The 16,596-nt window shown below is 46.1% G+C and overlaps 1 protein-coding gene across 1 annotated transcript in view; it reads left to right on the top strand.

The window, feature by feature from the left end:
• Positions 1-293: 293 nt before the first annotated feature.
• The window catches only part of LOC103780610 (T-lymphoma invasion and metastasis-inducing protein 1-like), a gene marked incomplete at its 3' end in the record, with an annotated part of 19,046 nt that continues 2,743 nt past the window's right edge, over positions 294-16,596 (top strand). The window contains exons 1-2 of the mRNA XM_008948299.1: positions 294-1,262; positions 16,453-16,596. The exon at positions 16,453-16,596 is cut by the window's right edge and continues 1 nt beyond it. Of these exons, the coding sequence (XP_008946547.1) occupies positions 294-1,262; positions 16,453-16,596 (1,113 nt within the window). The remainder of the gene's footprint in view (positions 1,263-16,452) is intronic.

Genomic DNA, 16,596 nt, shown 5'->3' with positions numbered 1-16,596 from the left:
TTATACCAGCATAGCTATCGTCTGACCTTTTCCTACATACTGATTTAACCAAGTTGTATTTATAAGTTTGCTGGTACGGTTGCTGACTTGATTCATTACGTGGGATAAACTGGTGCTGCTGAAGCATGTCTTGCGAGACCTGGTGGAAGCTGCAGTGTAGGTTTTGGCACAGGCTTATTAAAGGAACGAAAAGCTCTTTCGGGTGTACTGGGGCATCTGTGTGTCTTCTTGCCTGCATGCTTGGTTGCCACCTTTAACGGTCCCCGCCCTCTTCCCTTTCAGACTGTGACGCCATGGGAAACGCAGAGAGTCAGAGCGTGGAGCATGCCTTCTACGGAGACAAGCACACCAGCCTGGGCCGCAAGCACACTTCCCGCTCGCTCCGCCTCTCCAACAAAGCCTCTCGCCGGACGCGCCACGCTTCTTCTGGAAAAATTATCCACCGGAACTCGGAAGTGAGCACCCGCTCCAGCAGCACCCCCAGCATCCCCCAGTCCTTGGCGGAGAACGGCCTGGAGCCCTTCACCCAGGAGGCCAACCTAGAGGACTTTGGAAGCCCCATCTGGGTGGACCGTGTAGACATGGGCCTGCGGCCAGTTTCCTACCACACCGACTCCTCCGTCACCCCCAGCGTGGACAGCAGCACTGTCCTCACCGCCGCCTCCGTCCAGAGCATGCCTGACTCGGAGGAGAGCAGGCTGTATGGGGACGAGCCGCCGTTCCTGGCGGAGGGCGATGGGAGGGCGCATCGATACGCGGCCAACGGGACAACCTTCATCGAGACAGCCAGCTTCAAGAAGAAGCGCTCCAAATCGGCCGACATCTGGCGCGAGGACAGCCTGGAGTTCTCGCTTTCCGACCTCAGCCAGGAGCATTTAACGAGCAACGAGGAAATCCTGGGCTTGGCCGAGGAGAAGGATGCCGAGGCCGGCCGGGGGCCGGAGGCCGGTGGCAGCCCCCAGGCGCTGGTTGCCTGCCAGCGCGCCAACTCCATGAGCGACCTGTATTCGCCCAAAACCCCGAGCGCCACCATCAACGGAGGTCCGCGAAATGCCTTTGGAGGGTACTGCCGGAACTTAGTGTCTGACATCCCGGATATCGGGAGCCATAAGATGGCATCGGTTACCGCTGAGGATGCACCTTCCTACAGTAATTACAACACGTTGCCCTGTAGGAAGTCCCACTGCCTTTCCGAAGGGGCCACCAACCCACAAATGAGCCATAGTAGCAGCATGCAAGGCAGAAGGGCAAAAACTACTCAGGTAAGGCAGTTCCATTCTCTGTAAAATGGAAGCGTGTGGCATTTGTTAATGTGCATCTGTCTGTGGATAAAGATATTCCAGATTCTTCCAGGCTTTGTTTTCCTTCAGCGCCCCATTTCCAAAGAGGGGGCTGTATCCAAGAGAGAGCTGAACTCGGCAGTGTCCAGAGCTGGCTTGATCCCATCGCTGCTCCCTTCCTTATCTGCAGCTCTGGGCCTTTTCCACTCTTTGCTGCCTCTGGGAAAGTTAAATCTGCATTTGCCAGCTAAAGATTTTCCTGCGTGTTTTGCAGTGCTGACAGTGTCTTTTTTTTCCAGGGTAGCTGCCAAAACCGCTCACTCCACTTGGGGAGCTCGCGCGTGTTGGTTGTGTCCCCTCTCTCAGCCCTCCCTTCCCTGTTGCCCTCCCCTGCCTGCACATGTGCAAGCTCTCCTCGGCTCTCATGGCTGGAAGCAATGAAGAAACCTGTGAGTCTTTCCCCTCTTCTCCATGGTAAACACTCTCTAGGCTGAAATTTCACTCTTCTAATTAACCGATGTTCACATCTGTGCAAAACATCACCTAGAAACAGTGCTGTCCCCTCACAGGAGACTGCCAGTCCTGTAAGCTGTGTTGCTCACCCGGCGTAAACTGAAAAATGATGAACAATGTAGATGTATGGAGAAAATGCTACTTCTCCTAGCCAAGGAGGACGTCATACCCTTCATCCTTCATCCTTTTAACAGACAGCATAGAGCCAAGATGAGATTTTCTATCGTGGTGCCCCTCCCATGCTTCAAACAAAGCTGTGACCTTTGCTTTAAGGGCTGCAGTTGGGTCTTCATTCTGTTTTGCCCTGCTTTTCTCAGCCATGTTCTGCCTGACTGAGCTCCACAGCACCGCCTTCCGCTGCAGACAGCAGTTCTGCTTACAGTTAAGTGGCAGACTACTCTTGAAGGGGGAGCAAAAGTAGCTTCAAATCCTGCCCACCTGTACCAGCCATCCGTGGCGTACACATTGTAGGCATGTTGCACTCATTTTAAGTTCATTCATCTGGCTTGCTGGACCTTCCCAGAGTGGTGGTCCAGCCGCCTAATGGAAGAAGCTGGCGGTGGCGATTTTCACATGCACAATTTCCTAGCTGTGGGCTCTGGCTCAGAAGCACGGCCGGGAGACACAGATGGAGCAGTCTGACGGCACAGGTCAGGGCTGTGCACCAGATTGCATGCTTCAGCAGCTCCCCTGATTTCATTGCATGGTTTCTCCTACATATGCTGTGCAGCGTACGCACACACCGCGCCGCGTGACCCAGGAAAGGCAAAAAGCGGCGCGTTGCGGCAGGGTCGGGGGCCGGCAGGGTCGCGTCCTGCTGCCGAGCTGAGCTGCTGGCAGGACACCAGCGCTGGGGATTGCAGGCTGGGCAGCGTCACTCAGGCAGGGTGCAGTGAGCCGCAGCAGAGGTGCAGGGCTGCGGAGACGCAGAGGGCTGTTGGAGGGCAAGAAGGGCCCGTTCACACACACACCACACACCCACTTCCCCCCGTTGGCTGGCACTGACTTGTGAGAGCTAATGGGAAGGGACTGCTGAGTGACTTATTGGCTGCGCTTGATCTGTGGAGATACACGGCTTCTAAATTTAAAAGCAGCATGCTAAAACAGATGCTGCAGAGTCCCACGACGGCAGCTTTGTACTTCAGGATCGGCGCTTTGTTTTTGAAGGTATTTGTACGGTGTGAGTGCAAAAGCTCTTTGGTGCTCCATCAAGGTAGTGCAGGATGAAAAAAGTGAGAGAACAACAACACGAGAAAAAAAAAGGATCTTATTTGGCAGCCTTGTACGTAACAGCTTTCATGGAGATTATTAGGTGCAACTGCTGCCTCCAGCCCTCTTTCAAGTGTATTTAAGAAAAAAAGAACAGAGTCGCTGCCGAACAGTGAAGCGTTTGTTTTTCTTCTTGGTGCCTATCTTGGCATTATGAAGATTCCTCTGGGGCACTTAGTGAAAGTCACGAATTTGCGTAGCATTGTGTGGACTCTCAACCATACCCAGGGAAATCTGTGAGGCTGGTTTCACTAGGTCTATCTCCTGAGCTTGGAGATGGTGGCTGTAAGGAGTCTCTGCATTGATTATTACCACGTATAAATTCAACAAAATTAAAGCTTTGGAAAGGTCAAAAATCCTCCCAAGTCTTTAATCCTAGCAGCATACGGTAAGTATAAGATACTTGCCAGTAATGAAGTCATGTTAGCCCAAGCCTACCTTTAGCAAGCTTAGGGAAATCACTATCATTATGTGTTTAACAGAGCAAAAAGGAAGTCCAAATTTGCACACAAAGTAAAAGGACTAGTTCCTCAGTGAGCCTGATTAGGTAGCTTTGGATGGGGTGAGAGTGGGGAAGCTATCAACGTGTCTCTGTGTTGGGTCCCCAGACCAACAATATCTTAGCACTTTGCTCACATTTACTTGACAACCCTGGTGTCAAGTGGAGTGTGATGGTTACCCTACCTGACACAGTGGAAGCTGAGATGTAGAGCTGATGGCCTTACTGCTTTGCTGTTAGGGTGTTCTTTGGCACTGTGTTGGTCTGTGCCATCCTGTACCTGGTCAGTTTGGGCAATTTTTTTTTCCTCTGCCCTTTCCAGTCTTTCAGCACTTTCTCAATAGGCTTCATACTCTTGATGATCACCTTGAGCATTGCCTGACATACGTGCCCTCGTGCTGTAAAACATTTTATGCTGTAAAAACAGTCTAGTGGACTGAGGCAAAACTTTCATGTTCCTTTTCCAGCCTTTTGAACTTCTTTCCCCCATCCCAATCCCACAAAATAATAGTTCTATCCGAGGGTCACAGAGGCACTGCACAAAGGTGACCTGGGGCCAAGTGCTGGACACAGTTTTTGCTCTTGACCTCCAGGCTGGTGACCTGCCCCTGTCCATGTGTTATTTAACAGTGCAGAGGTAGCTCACTTGTTCAAAGTCACCTAATTGAACCTCACAGCCAAGAATGAGGTTTCTGCCCATCCTCACAAGAATTTGGTTTTGTATTTGCCAGAAGGTTATTTTCAGTTTTTGGAAATTGGTCACAACTGATTTGAAAGTCAGTCATTTGCATGATTTTTTCATCTCATCTTCCCTGGTGCTAGAAATACTGAGAGGTTCTGATGGTCACTTGTAGGTAGCTTTTGCCTGGTTCTCAAAGAGGTCCCTGCTGAGCTTAGGGTCCTATGTCTGAGGCCACAGCAATGTGCTTTTGTCTTTCTGTTTGATTCCTGAATCCAGCCACTGTTACATGCATGTTCAGCTATATGTTTTCTACACAGGCTAAATTTATTAGGAGTTGTCAGTAGCTGTTATTTTTGTGGTGTGCTGACCACTGTTACTGGGAAAACTTATCCCTGAATGTGTCACAGAAAGGAGATGCCATAATCACAGCCATACGTGTTTTGTTACAATGCCTTATCCATCAGTTCTTTACAATTACGTGGTTTACATTAGAGGAAAAAAAAAAAGAGAAAAATAAAATCTCTCATTTCCAAATTTAAACCTTAAATTGTACTGTGGGAGTCACTTTCTACTACTTTAGAAGGAGAGCTTTTTAGTACTGGAGAGACAATTATGTTTAATATGCACAAGTGAATAATATTCACAGGGTGGCTTTGGGGCACCCACGCAGTAGTTCTCTTACTCGTAACATTTTAACATTAAGGGCTCAGATCTGCTGAAGTGAGACTTCCTGGAGAACTCTGCTGAGATCCTGTTTGGCTTTTGGAGATGATGTGATGTAGGTGGAAAGAGCTTAATTGGCTGACATTTTCACCCATTTTTGCTAGAAGGGAGACAAGCTCTGGTTGGAAACAGCTTGTTCTGACTGTGGGTTGTGAGATCCCCAGGATCCCACAACCTGCTTGTTGGGATACAGATTTTGTAATATGGCCCTGTTGTGTCCTGCTTGCAGCTTAACATCTGCTTGCAGGAGGCTCTGTCCTCCTCCTCCTGGTGGTGGATGTTCAGAGACAAAGGTGACCACATGCTCCCCTGCTGTTGTGAACCCTAACTGAAGTTTCAGGAGGTGAATTAGGGAATGGAAACCTTGAGATATGGCTTTGTGCCACTTCCAAGCCCATCTTGCCACCTCCTTATTCCATATTTCCCCTCTGTGGATAATTTCTGACTGCTCTTTTCTTTAAACCATCAAATGGGAGATTATAGCCTTACATAGGACATGAACCTGTTTTGACATCTCATGCTCTGCTACAGTGGCAGCTGAGTGAAGACATCCGGCATGTTCAGAAGATGTTCTGGTCATATGACAAAATCTGCTTTCCAGGCCGTGGTGCCGACGCCGTGTCCGTTCCTGAGTGTCTGCTGTAGTTTGGCATGAGCCAGCCTTACCAGGTGCTGGTTCCAGCACTGCAGGTCCCATTCCTTCCCCTTTGTTTCTTGATGGTTGAGGTGGTAATGGCAGTGGCCATTGAAGCTAGAGACCTCCATGGGCTCCAAAGTGGTGTTTATTTGCTTTGTGGAGGAATATGTTAGGAGTAGTTCCTAGTAGCTGCAAAGCTATGGGTGCACTATCTTTCCTAGGGGAAGGACGATGCTTTACAAGCAGTATTTAGAGCATGGTGTGGCTCCTGTGTCTGTTAAAATCCAAAGACACAGGGTGGCCAAAACATTTATGCCTGATTAACCACTCACAAACAACAAGGACGGCTCATTCCTTTCTGAGCTTTATAGCCCAGTTGGTGATTTATTCCGGAAAGCTCAATTCCAACGTTAGTATTACAGTCCAGGTTTTTTACATAACTTCTGAGAAGGAGAAGCAAGATGCTGTCCCTTCACTCTGCAGGGAAAGCAAAGTTTTCTTATAGTGTCTTCAGTCCAGGGTTTGTTGTGAAACTGAGCAGGGGGAGAGTGAGCAAACTTCCTGCACAACTCACTTGGAAGCTGCACCTCCTTCAGCGCCAGCCTCAGACTATGTCCTTGGCACGCTAAATCCCCTTTTGTCCAATTTTCAAATTCATTGCTATTTTTAGGCCTCTGTAGGTAGCCTGAAGGAGTTTGGGGTCTCAAGCTTTAAAAGAAAAAAATCCTGCAGAAAAAAAATTTGCAGAACATGAAGGAGATGAAACCACGGATTTTGTGGGAATTAGATCAGGATGCACAGAAAAAATGGTCTAAAAAGAGAATATCTTTCCAGCTGATACCATTTTTCTTATTATCTCAGGGAATTTTATAACAGGTTATAGTGTTTTGTTATGTTCTGTAGGATGGCTAAACTCCAGCATTCTGATTCTTGTTTTTAAGTTTTGTGAAACTTTTTTGCAAATGATTTTGTGGCATAAAGGACATAACCTCAAAATGTAAAAGGACCGCACTGGGTCAGTCACATAAACACCATCCAGCCCAGTACCTTGTTTCCTAAGTACCAAGTGCTCAGGAAAAGGAAGAAAAGAAAGACCAAAAAGAAAAGAAACTAACTGAGGGAGTACAGAGTGAACTTTCCTTTAGGGCATTCTTCCTGATGCCAGAAGATTCGTGATTTGAGTCTTCCTGAGGGAGGAATGCATCCAAGACTGTTGGGTTGACCTGTCCCCCATGAATTCTCTTTTCTGAAATAATTTTCTGCTTCTGGCTTCCACTGCATCCTGTTCACTCTCTGTTTGACACTCGTGACCTTACAGCCTGCTCTCACAGCCCTCCTCGGTCATCGCTTTTCCAGGCAGAGTACCTTCAGCAGCTGAAGCTCTGTTCCTATTAGAGTAATTCTGTAACTCCCAATCTATAGTCTGCAAAACAGCTATTTTTCAACCTAAGTACGACTCTTAATCAGATTGACCAAGATCTTTAGTCTTAGTTGTTTGACTCGAGATGGAATCGAGGAAAGAAATAAAGACAGAGTAGTGTGTCATTAAATTACAATTAATGACACATGGCTTAGAAAGTGCCTAGAAGTAAGATGTTACTGGTTTTCAGCTATAGTGTGCATCTCACTGATGAGCCCCTGTTCACTCAGTCCTGTAGTGCCTTTTGTTCAGAGGTCATTCCCAAGGTCTCAGATGTAGCCTGAGCCATGCTTCAGAAAGCCAGAGATCCACGAGTTGGATGGTTTGGTGTCTCGAGGGTCTGAATACCACTGGAGAGCACTGTTCAACTGGTCACTTTGCTGAGCCCCCAAGCAAACAACCTGATTAAAACCAAACATCTCTGTTTGCCACAAGGCACCAAGTTAAAGGGCTGGAAACGGGCTGGGGGGGGGCAGGGTGGGTGTGGAGGTGGTTGGGGAAAGCGTGAGCAATCCTTTTTGTAGCAGCCCAGGCTTGCACCACTGTAAACTGCTTGTGAATCCACATCTTGGGTCCTGCTGGCTGCTGGTGTGGCAGCTCTCAGTGGGTCGGAATGACCAGACACTCATTTAATGCCTTGACCGAGTTGACTGTTTATAGCCTGGCTAACTGGAAGCGGATTCAACGTGAGCCTGGAGGAAAGCTTGAACAGAGGTCTTCAGAGGCCTTCCCTGCACTGTCACCAAGCTGCCCTTCCCAGGTAGATGACGTTAGATTGAGTATAACCTATTCAGGATATTTTGAAGCAAATAGTAGTCACTCCCTTCAGAGCACACAGCTCTGCCCCAGTATTGTTAGGGAAAGGAGCATGTGAAAATGTGTTTTGGTCTTCGCTGGCAAATATTTTGATACTCTTTCTAAGATCTTAATTTGTTTTTCTTCTTTTGCTCTTGGTCTGAAGCCAACGGAAAGCAAATCAGCAGTCCTGATATCTGATCTAGCTCCATTCAGGCATGTTATTTTAAACAGTAGGACTTTGTCATTTATACTTCTGAAGTGCTTGTACCACTGGCAATAATTGTTTTCTCTGTAAAGCTATAGGCACTGCATGTTTTTAGTTTCAAGTACTTTCCACTTAAAAATCACAGACAGGTTGCTGCAGCTGCTTGTTTGCTTGGCTGTGCTTACTTGGATGCAATTTGCAGTAATGATGCTTTCCAGTGAAGTGCCCATTGAAACTTTTCAGAGAGCTTTAGTATGTGATCCTGTGACTAGTCATCATCCCAGGTGGCAGATATTTCCCTGCTCCCTTAAGTTAGGCGATTTTTCAGGTGAACACCTCCCAGATGATACCTTTTGATTTCAAGGGGCTGTCTCTCAGCTTTCCCCCTCTCCCACTTCTACCGCCTCTACTACATTTCTCAGGAAGAATTCCCTTCTCTTGGCAGCGGGTGAACAAAAAGTAACCTAACCCTGCATTTTACTTCAAGGATTTTGGTTAGGCACATTGCCATTTGTTTAACTCGAGCACAGTCAGGCTGCTTACGTTGGTTTATGGTTAGCTTAATGCCTCTAGAAACTTTCTTCAGCTGGGTGGTCCTGTGGGATGAAAACAAAGTAAGTTTTGGGGGGTCCTCAGTATATCATTTGGGAACAGAGGGATTAAACATTCAAGTCTCACATTCAAGAACTGAGACTTCCTTCCATTGCTGGGGTTGGAAATCAGGCATCCATCCCAGATCTGGGGAAGTGTTGGAAGCTGTGTGCAGGGACCACACTGCAAGAGGCTTTGCTGGATTACGGGTTGATTCTCGTTCATGGTATTATATGCTTTAGCACCCCTTAGGGGTCAGTGCTGAAGCCAGGGAAGAACTGGTGTGCTCAGGTCCCATGGCAGCGCTTCGTGCCATTTCCTGTTGTCCTTTCTGCCTTCTTTCACGAGCTGGGTTTTCTCCTGTGTTACTAAAAAGCACGATCAAAACATCCTGCCCCTTTCCTTTACCCAAAACTTTAGCTTTTAGGGATGCAAAACTAACTTTCTGAACATGAATAGATAACAAACTGATGCCACAGCTGGCTTAAGTCAGTGAAGAGCTCTGTGCAGTACCTTGGAGAGGAGGGCAAAACTATCCCATGTATTTCCCTGCAGCTTTATGGGAGACAGTTTAATTTTCAACATTTTCTGTCTCACAGCTGACAGACAAGTCCTCCAGGTTTGTATTTTCCTGACTGCTGCAAGAGTCCCTGTGGGTTCATAATTTGCCTTTAAGTCATCTAAGTCAGTTAAGAAAACCAGGCTCCCTGGGGAAGCATGGTGGTCTACAGAGATATCTGTCTGGAAGGGCCTGTATATTAGCTGGCAAATGTCTGAGGTGTCAGTGAACCAAAAATGTTCCAAACCCCTGTGTTAGAGGCACCTGGCTAGCAGGATAGCTTAACATCAAATGAGGGAACCAAGTGTAATACTGAGGTAACAGCCATATGTGTCAGTCAGAGTTGCCTGCAAAGGAAATGGGTTGATGGATGCTTGATACACGGGTGTTTGCTACCTCCCTGTCCTGCAGCAGTGAAGTGGAAGCACAGCTCCTTCCCGTATTCGAGTATCTTACGGGTGCCTGGCACCCAGCACTTTGTCTGTCTTTCCAAGGTGCCAAATTACACTGTACAGCATTTACCAAGACAAGTTCACAAAGGAATCCTGGAACCAAAATCCACTGAAATCCATGCCTTAGGACTTTCCCAGGGATTACTGCCCAGAAACCTGTGACTGTGATTCATCCTTTAGTAATAAGAGTGAAGCTTACAGGTAGGAGAAGTATCTAGAGGTCTGGGCTAGTACCTTTTTTGTCAGGAGTAGGTTTGATTTCAGAGGACCACAACCAAAACCTGCTTTCTTATTAATCCATTGTGATTAGCTTTAATAACATATAGAAGGGTTTGTTGTTGTGGTGTTTTCTTCTTTTCTTTTTCTTTTTTAAAATTTTTATTCTTTCAGACATGTGAAGAACTGTTGCACCGGTGTGGTGCGTGCACAGAAGTAGTAGCTGCGTGTGCATACCTGTATCTGATCTCTTTGAAATCCTAAAGATAACAAACTCAGTGTCTCAGTCTAGTATCCACATACAAATTGCAGTTGGTTTGTAACTGTACCTCACTGGAGTTGGGAGTCCTCCTAGGAGGTGTAGACAAGACCCAGCCAATCCAACAGAAAACTACAGTTGGCCTGTATGGATTAGTGGTGTCAGTTTAGTTCTCCAAAGCCTGTTGTTAGTCTGGTGTGTCCTGGCTGGTTCTCAGATAGTATGTCCTGCTGTTTGCAGGTCTGTAGATGTCTTCAGACCTTTCTTTACTATCAGCTCCCAGCATCTCACTGAGGGTCTTTGCTCCTTGCTGTGGTAGACAGTCTCCTTCATGTCATTGTTACAATCCCTCTGATTTTACAGTGAATTATGTAGGCACGATTCAGTATGTTTGTAACAATCCTCAAAACTGTCTTTCTCCCAGACAGAATGAGCTCTGGAGTTGCTTTTGTGTGTCTGCATTGCAGCTTTAAAACCATTTGTCTCACTCAGGTTTCAATTGCAATTTATGATTTATCTTTGCTCCTTTGAATGTTTTGATTCTTTTCAAGACAGATAAATCTTCTAATTTATTCATTATCAGGTGTTCATGTAGCTATGGAGAGAGGATTTAATTTTGATGTGGAGGAAGTTGTACTTTAACAGACCACCTTGACCATCAAATGATGGTAGAGTCAGTACTGAAGAGAAAGGAAAAACTCTTATCAGGCCAATCTTTTTCTACATAGGAGCTTCAAAGAGACACAAGGCACATAAAAGCATGCAAACCATCAGGCTGTTTACCCATCTATTTTAAATGTATTCCATGGTGCTTGCCTAACTAGCAACCAGACAGGTTATGTGCAGTTTCAGGATGTTGCTGAATATGAAAACCTTATTTATCTCTTGCTAAACAGGATGGGGAACAGAGGATTTGCGTTCTCTTGAAAGAAGCCCCTTCCAATGAAAAAAAATACTCAGTTGCCTTTTAATAACAAGTGCTTTCAATCTAATGGCTAATTTAGAAAGAGGTATTAACCATATAAGGAGCTGTTTATATTAGGGAAGTAAGAGTTTTCCTGATAACTCAGTTCCATGTGCCTAAAGTGCCCATGAGTCACTGCTGTCAGTCAAGCAGGAGAAAGTGATTCACCAAGCCATTTCAATGGTGTCTGTAACAGGGCTTTTGGTGGGAAGTTGATGCATTGTTCTTCCAAGCATCCTGAATGTGTCCAGTCATGAGACAGAGAGCTGGGCAAGGCTTATCCCATCCAGTGGTCTCTTGCTAGCAGAGACCAGTACTAAATATGTTCATGAATGGAACAAAAGCACCTGGAACCTGCACTGAAACTTTTGTCCTGATTTTTGGTAGCTGAAGGTAGACTTTTTTTCTAAAGCAAAGAGAGGGCTTTTTTTTGTCTTCTAAATCTAGCAAGAATTTTTTAAACATATGTGGCTGTGGCAGACAGGTAAGAGACATGAGGATCACATGAGCATGCAAAAGCTACAGCAGCAATTACATTAGCTTGATGTATCTTGTGTTACACTTTTATTCCCCACTGACTTGCTCTGCATGAAACCCAGCGTTCCTGTGAGGGAAAAATATATTTAAGTGTGCTGCTAATACTTTAACTAATACTTTACCCAATTGGTTCATCATTTAAATTGTTCACTGCATTTGATGAGGCTGTGATAATTCCACTTCACTGTGCTCGAATGCTGTTAGGGCTGTTGTAGCTCTCCTGGCACGTGGCCTGTTTGCTGGGCCTTGCTGCCTTCTTGTTGGTAACAACGGTACCATTCAGCCCATCTCTGGTTTCTCATTCTCTGGCATATCTGTCTGGCATCGGGCATTCCACTGTTCCCTACTCTTTCCTTTTGAACCTCCTTTCATAAACCCTGGGCATTTACAACCAGTATGGTGGCACTGCCAGTGTAAGAAATGGTGCTGCCCCTCTATCATCTTCAGGAGTGGCACAGATTCCACATTCTGGTGGAAGCTGTGCTGCTACTTACTGCCCTCCCCATCAAGGCACAGAGTGCAGCACAGTAGCTAAAGCCTGTTTAGTTCCCTTCTTCGGCCACTGGTCTTTATGTGACTTTCTCCCTGCTTCTCCAGAACAATCTTAAATCTAAGGGACAAAGCCCCTTGTTCATTCAGTTTGTTGTCTTTGTGGACTAAGACCTGTTGTGTTTGCAAAATGCCAAGAACTGAGATTCCCACGACTTTCCCCATCTCTCTGTCTTGGAGGAAATACGCTTTCCTTTCATTTGCTACACGCTTTCCACTTGGTGTGACCAATTTAACGATTTCCACCTCCCTCTTGCTTTGCCCACTTGTCCTCCTGGGCCTGAAGCTAGGTAAACACAAGTGGGAAGGCTAAGCAGGGCAGCACACATTTTAGTTCCAGCCTTGTATTTGGTTCCTGGGATGGTCTCTCTGGGCAAAAATATTCCTCTGTGTGGAGACAGCTGTTTGCCAGCCTGAAAATACAAAACACAAGATCTCTATCAAGATGGAAATTGTTCAGGTACAATGTCCTGAATCTTACTCGGAGATGAATGAAACTTTTGGGGTTTTTAACCAGTGAAATAAAACAGAGCCCCTTGATGATAGGAATTGCAAGTCCAGAGTAATGTATTGGTGATTCTTTATAATGTGTGTAATGCCCAAAACTGTGGGCTTCAGGAATGTGTGTTCTGCAATCTTCAGCTGTCTCCCAGCTCTCACGATGTGCCTGGCACGTACCATTGGCATCATGATGGAGAACTGCAGGGATGCTGGGAAGGACTCAGAGGGGTGAGCAGTGAAGGCTGAACTGTGTCTCTTGGCATTAAGAGTCTTTGCCTGGGAACTCCTTCTGCTGAGGATTGAAATGCTTGTTTCGTTAGCAAGCCTCTGTGGTGTATCCTGTCTGGGGTCTGGGATGGTAAATGTCTTCCTCAGAGGACGGAGATGTTGCTGTCGTCTGCGGGGCTCTTTGAGAACCTAGGCGGGAAACGTGAGTGATTTTTAAATATCTCTCACCCAGGTTATGCAGCGTTCACTTTGCTTCTGAGCAGTAGGCTACGGTGACCATGTCAGTATGTACTTTGGAGCTGGACACCAAAGTTAGGGCCCCATGTGTCCACATGGATCTCGTCAGCACAGAGCCATGAAACTCACAGTGCGAGCTGGGATGCTTAGTTTTTAGCATCCTCGTTTGAAAATCTGCAGGACTGTTTGTGTCCCAAGTGATGTATTCGTCAGACCCTGCTAGGGTTTGTTGGCCAGCTTGGCTTGTTGGGCCTTCAGCCACAGCACATTTCTGCAGAAGCATAATACTAAACCTCTGTACTTTCTGCTGAACTCTTAATTGAATGCCCTTCAGTGTGCGGATTATAGCACTGTCAGACGGCAAGAACAGATGCTGGCTACTTCTTGAGAGCTTTTCATACCCTCCGATGAGAACAAGCTGACATTGCAGCAGGAACTCAGAAGTCAGAGACCTGTGTAATGAATGCTCTTAACCCTACTAACCCCGAGACCAATCTTCTCATAGAGCAGACTTCCGAAAGTGCTCAGCTCACTCAATGCTATGTTTCATAATTCATGAGCGTGAACAATATTAGCAGGCTGTAGGTTTTGAACCCTTCTGACCTTTATATGCTCAAGCCCTCCTTCTATCAAAGGGCTTGAATTGGTTGGCAAGAAGTCTTTGATACAGGATATTTAAGAGAGGAAAAAGGAGTGCAGGGGCTACTGCATCATTATGCTGAAAAGAACTTTTTGACCCATCCAACCAATCACTTACATTGTGGTAAAGATTATAAAGATGCTTGCAAAACATGCTACAATTTAAACTCATGAGCATATATAACATTCACTCTGAGTTTTCCATCCTTTCGTTCTTTTACAAATAGTAAGCCAATACACCCATGTATCAGTTAGGGACTATAATCCCTGTTTAAGGACAGGGAAACTGAGGCAAGTAATGCTGAGTCTTGTCAGGGTTGGACAAGAAGAAGGCTGTGTCTCACTAGGCACGAGGAACCCTGCATGGCAGTGATGTGCTTGAACATCTTGCATGCACTTCTATTTTTGAAGAAATACTCCATCTGCTAAAAAGCACCAAAAAAGTTTTGTGCATATGCTGGCTGGCAAGATTACAAATTCTATCTCCCTCGAGTTGGTGGGCTCTTTTAGCAGCTCTTTATTTGTTTAAACTGACTAATTCTAGGTCAAGTGTGAAGTACGCTTCCTAAAAGTTACATCGGCTAAAATTTTGGAATTGACTTTATCCTTTCTGTATTGCATGGATAAAGTAAATCATGAGACTGGTTGTATGTTTATTAAATCATTAAACAAAAACAAGAAAGCCAAAACCTCAGACAATTTCCATTGCCACTGCTAGTGCAGTGTTCAGTGGAGAATGCAGATTTGTTTATGTTATATGAGTGGCACACTTTTTCCTTTTAAAAAGGTTACAGAGGAAGAAGAGCCCATAAAACAAATGCAAACCCTGATTGTTTTATGGGAATAATTATCCCAGTGGACACGGGAGATCTGGTTCAGGTCTCTGGTGCTCATTTTTATGCCAGTGTGGCTGCGTTGGCAGAGGGGCAGTGCCTCGGGCCTGTGAGCGTTGAGCGGCTGTGCCAGTCCTGGCTCCTTGATGCCCAGGGTCTCAAATGGAGTGCTGTCATCAGAAGTTGCACTATCCACCTTCTCATGACGGAGTGCAAAAACTTGCTCACGGCAGTGTTTTGTAAACACCAGTTTCTGGGCAGCGCTGGTTCCCCTCTCGAGATAGGCTTCCTTGTGCTGTAAGAGAGAGAAAGGTAATTGGCTTCCAAAAAAACAAGTGTATTGGAACAGCAGGGAAAAAAGTGTGGTAGTGAAAACTGCTGTGTACGGGTAGATGACTGCACTTACAGGAAGCCCTGCTCAGCTCATTCACATGTGGTGGGAGCAGAGGGATATTGGCCTGTCCAGAACAGCTTGTCTATCACTATGTGTTGCATTAAATAACCAGCCTGATTAGGATAACTGTGCTCATTGAGTGAGGAAGGAAGTACTTTGTCTTCCAGCTGGACTCTGAAGCCTCCCTTGAGAGGTAGTGTTCATAAAGAGCAAGCCCATCCGTTACAAATTAATGCCTTAAAAGTTAGTCAAAGTCAGCAACACCCTTCCCCTCCCCTTAAGGCTTTCCCATCCAGCTCTTGCTCCACAGGAGGAAGGTTTCAAACAAAAGTTTGGAGGGTTTCTCAGTTTCTGCAGAGCTGCTCTTGGATGCATAGAAAACCGATCCTTGAACCAACACCTAGAAGCTTGTTTTCTCTCAAAATAAATACTGCATTCTGCCACCTCTTCTCAGAGACTCCTCGTGTTTTTTCAGACTTGTAAATCTAGCACCAGCTGCTCATGCACGAGAGGTAGAGGCTGAAATTCCTGTTCTCTTGAGCACATTTCTCACTCCTTTGCATCTTCTTCCCTGGCTCCTTCTGCTTCCAAGTATCAAACATAAGGTATTTGTCTCCACATACAGGGCTTGCTCTTTATTTGTCCTCCTTCAGAAAGTGCTCCAGATGCCTTTGGATGCTGAGGTGGTAGTGGTTAGTTCACTTCAGTCACTAGCCTTGTTACAGGGGACAGGCTGAGCCTCTAAGTCTTTGAAACCTGAATTCAGTCGTGTTGTTTCCTGTCTTGCTCAAGCCGACCATATTCTTGTCTCTTCTGATCCATGAACAGCTAATTCTTGGGGACCAGGAAGGGTCTTCTGTTGCAATGTTTTGGCAGAGTGTCATTGTGGGATTTGGCAGGGGATATCATGTGGCCAGTCGTTAGGGTCTGTGATGTAGAGGTGACACAAATAATCTCAAATGTGTTAACTTCTTAGGAGGAAAATAAGTATGTTTTTAGTTATATAATTTGCAAATTACAGTCTTGGGATGTCCAACTGTAGGTGTGCATGTACAATACCAGTGTTTTCTTCTCAAAATGCGTAGGCTGATTGCTGCTTTTCTTGACACTGCCAGTTTTTGCTACCATATGTTCTCCTTTTGCAAAACCTTTAGCACTGTTAACTTAGTTCAATGTAAACAGATGATGCTGCATCTTACATTCCCAAATGCTAATGCTGTGGAGGTACCACCTGAGCTGTGCGTGTGACTGGTCTTTCCTAAACTGTGCGGGAAGTTCTGCTTACCCTACCTTTCCTTCCAGTTGTTTCTCTTCAGAAGAAAAAGAGATATGGCGTTTCCAGTGCCAGACAAAACGGGGGTGTGAAGAAGCGTGGTGCCACCTGGGCGCCTCAGGTTCAGTTGGTGTTTCCAGAAGGCAGGACTCAGCCGGGCTCTTCATCTCACGCCGTGTCTCTCTTGCCTTTAGGACGTCAACGCGGGCGAGGGGAGCGAGTTCACCGACAGTGGGATCGAGGGAGCAGCCACCGACACCGACCTCCTTTCTCGACGCTCCAATGCTACCAACTCGAGTTACTCGCCGGCGGCCAGCCAGGCTTTCATCGGCAGAGGC

This window comes from Merops nubicus, unplaced genomic scaffold (genome assembly GCF_000691845.1).
Source record: "Merops nubicus isolate BGI_N331 unplaced genomic scaffold, ASM69184v1 scaffold30379, whole genome shotgun sequence".
Classification (NCBI taxonomy): Eukaryota; Metazoa; Chordata; class Aves; order Coraciiformes; family Meropidae; genus Merops; species Merops nubicus.
Note: the sequence above shows the minus strand (reverse complement) of the source record. Positions and strands in the feature narration are given on the sequence as shown.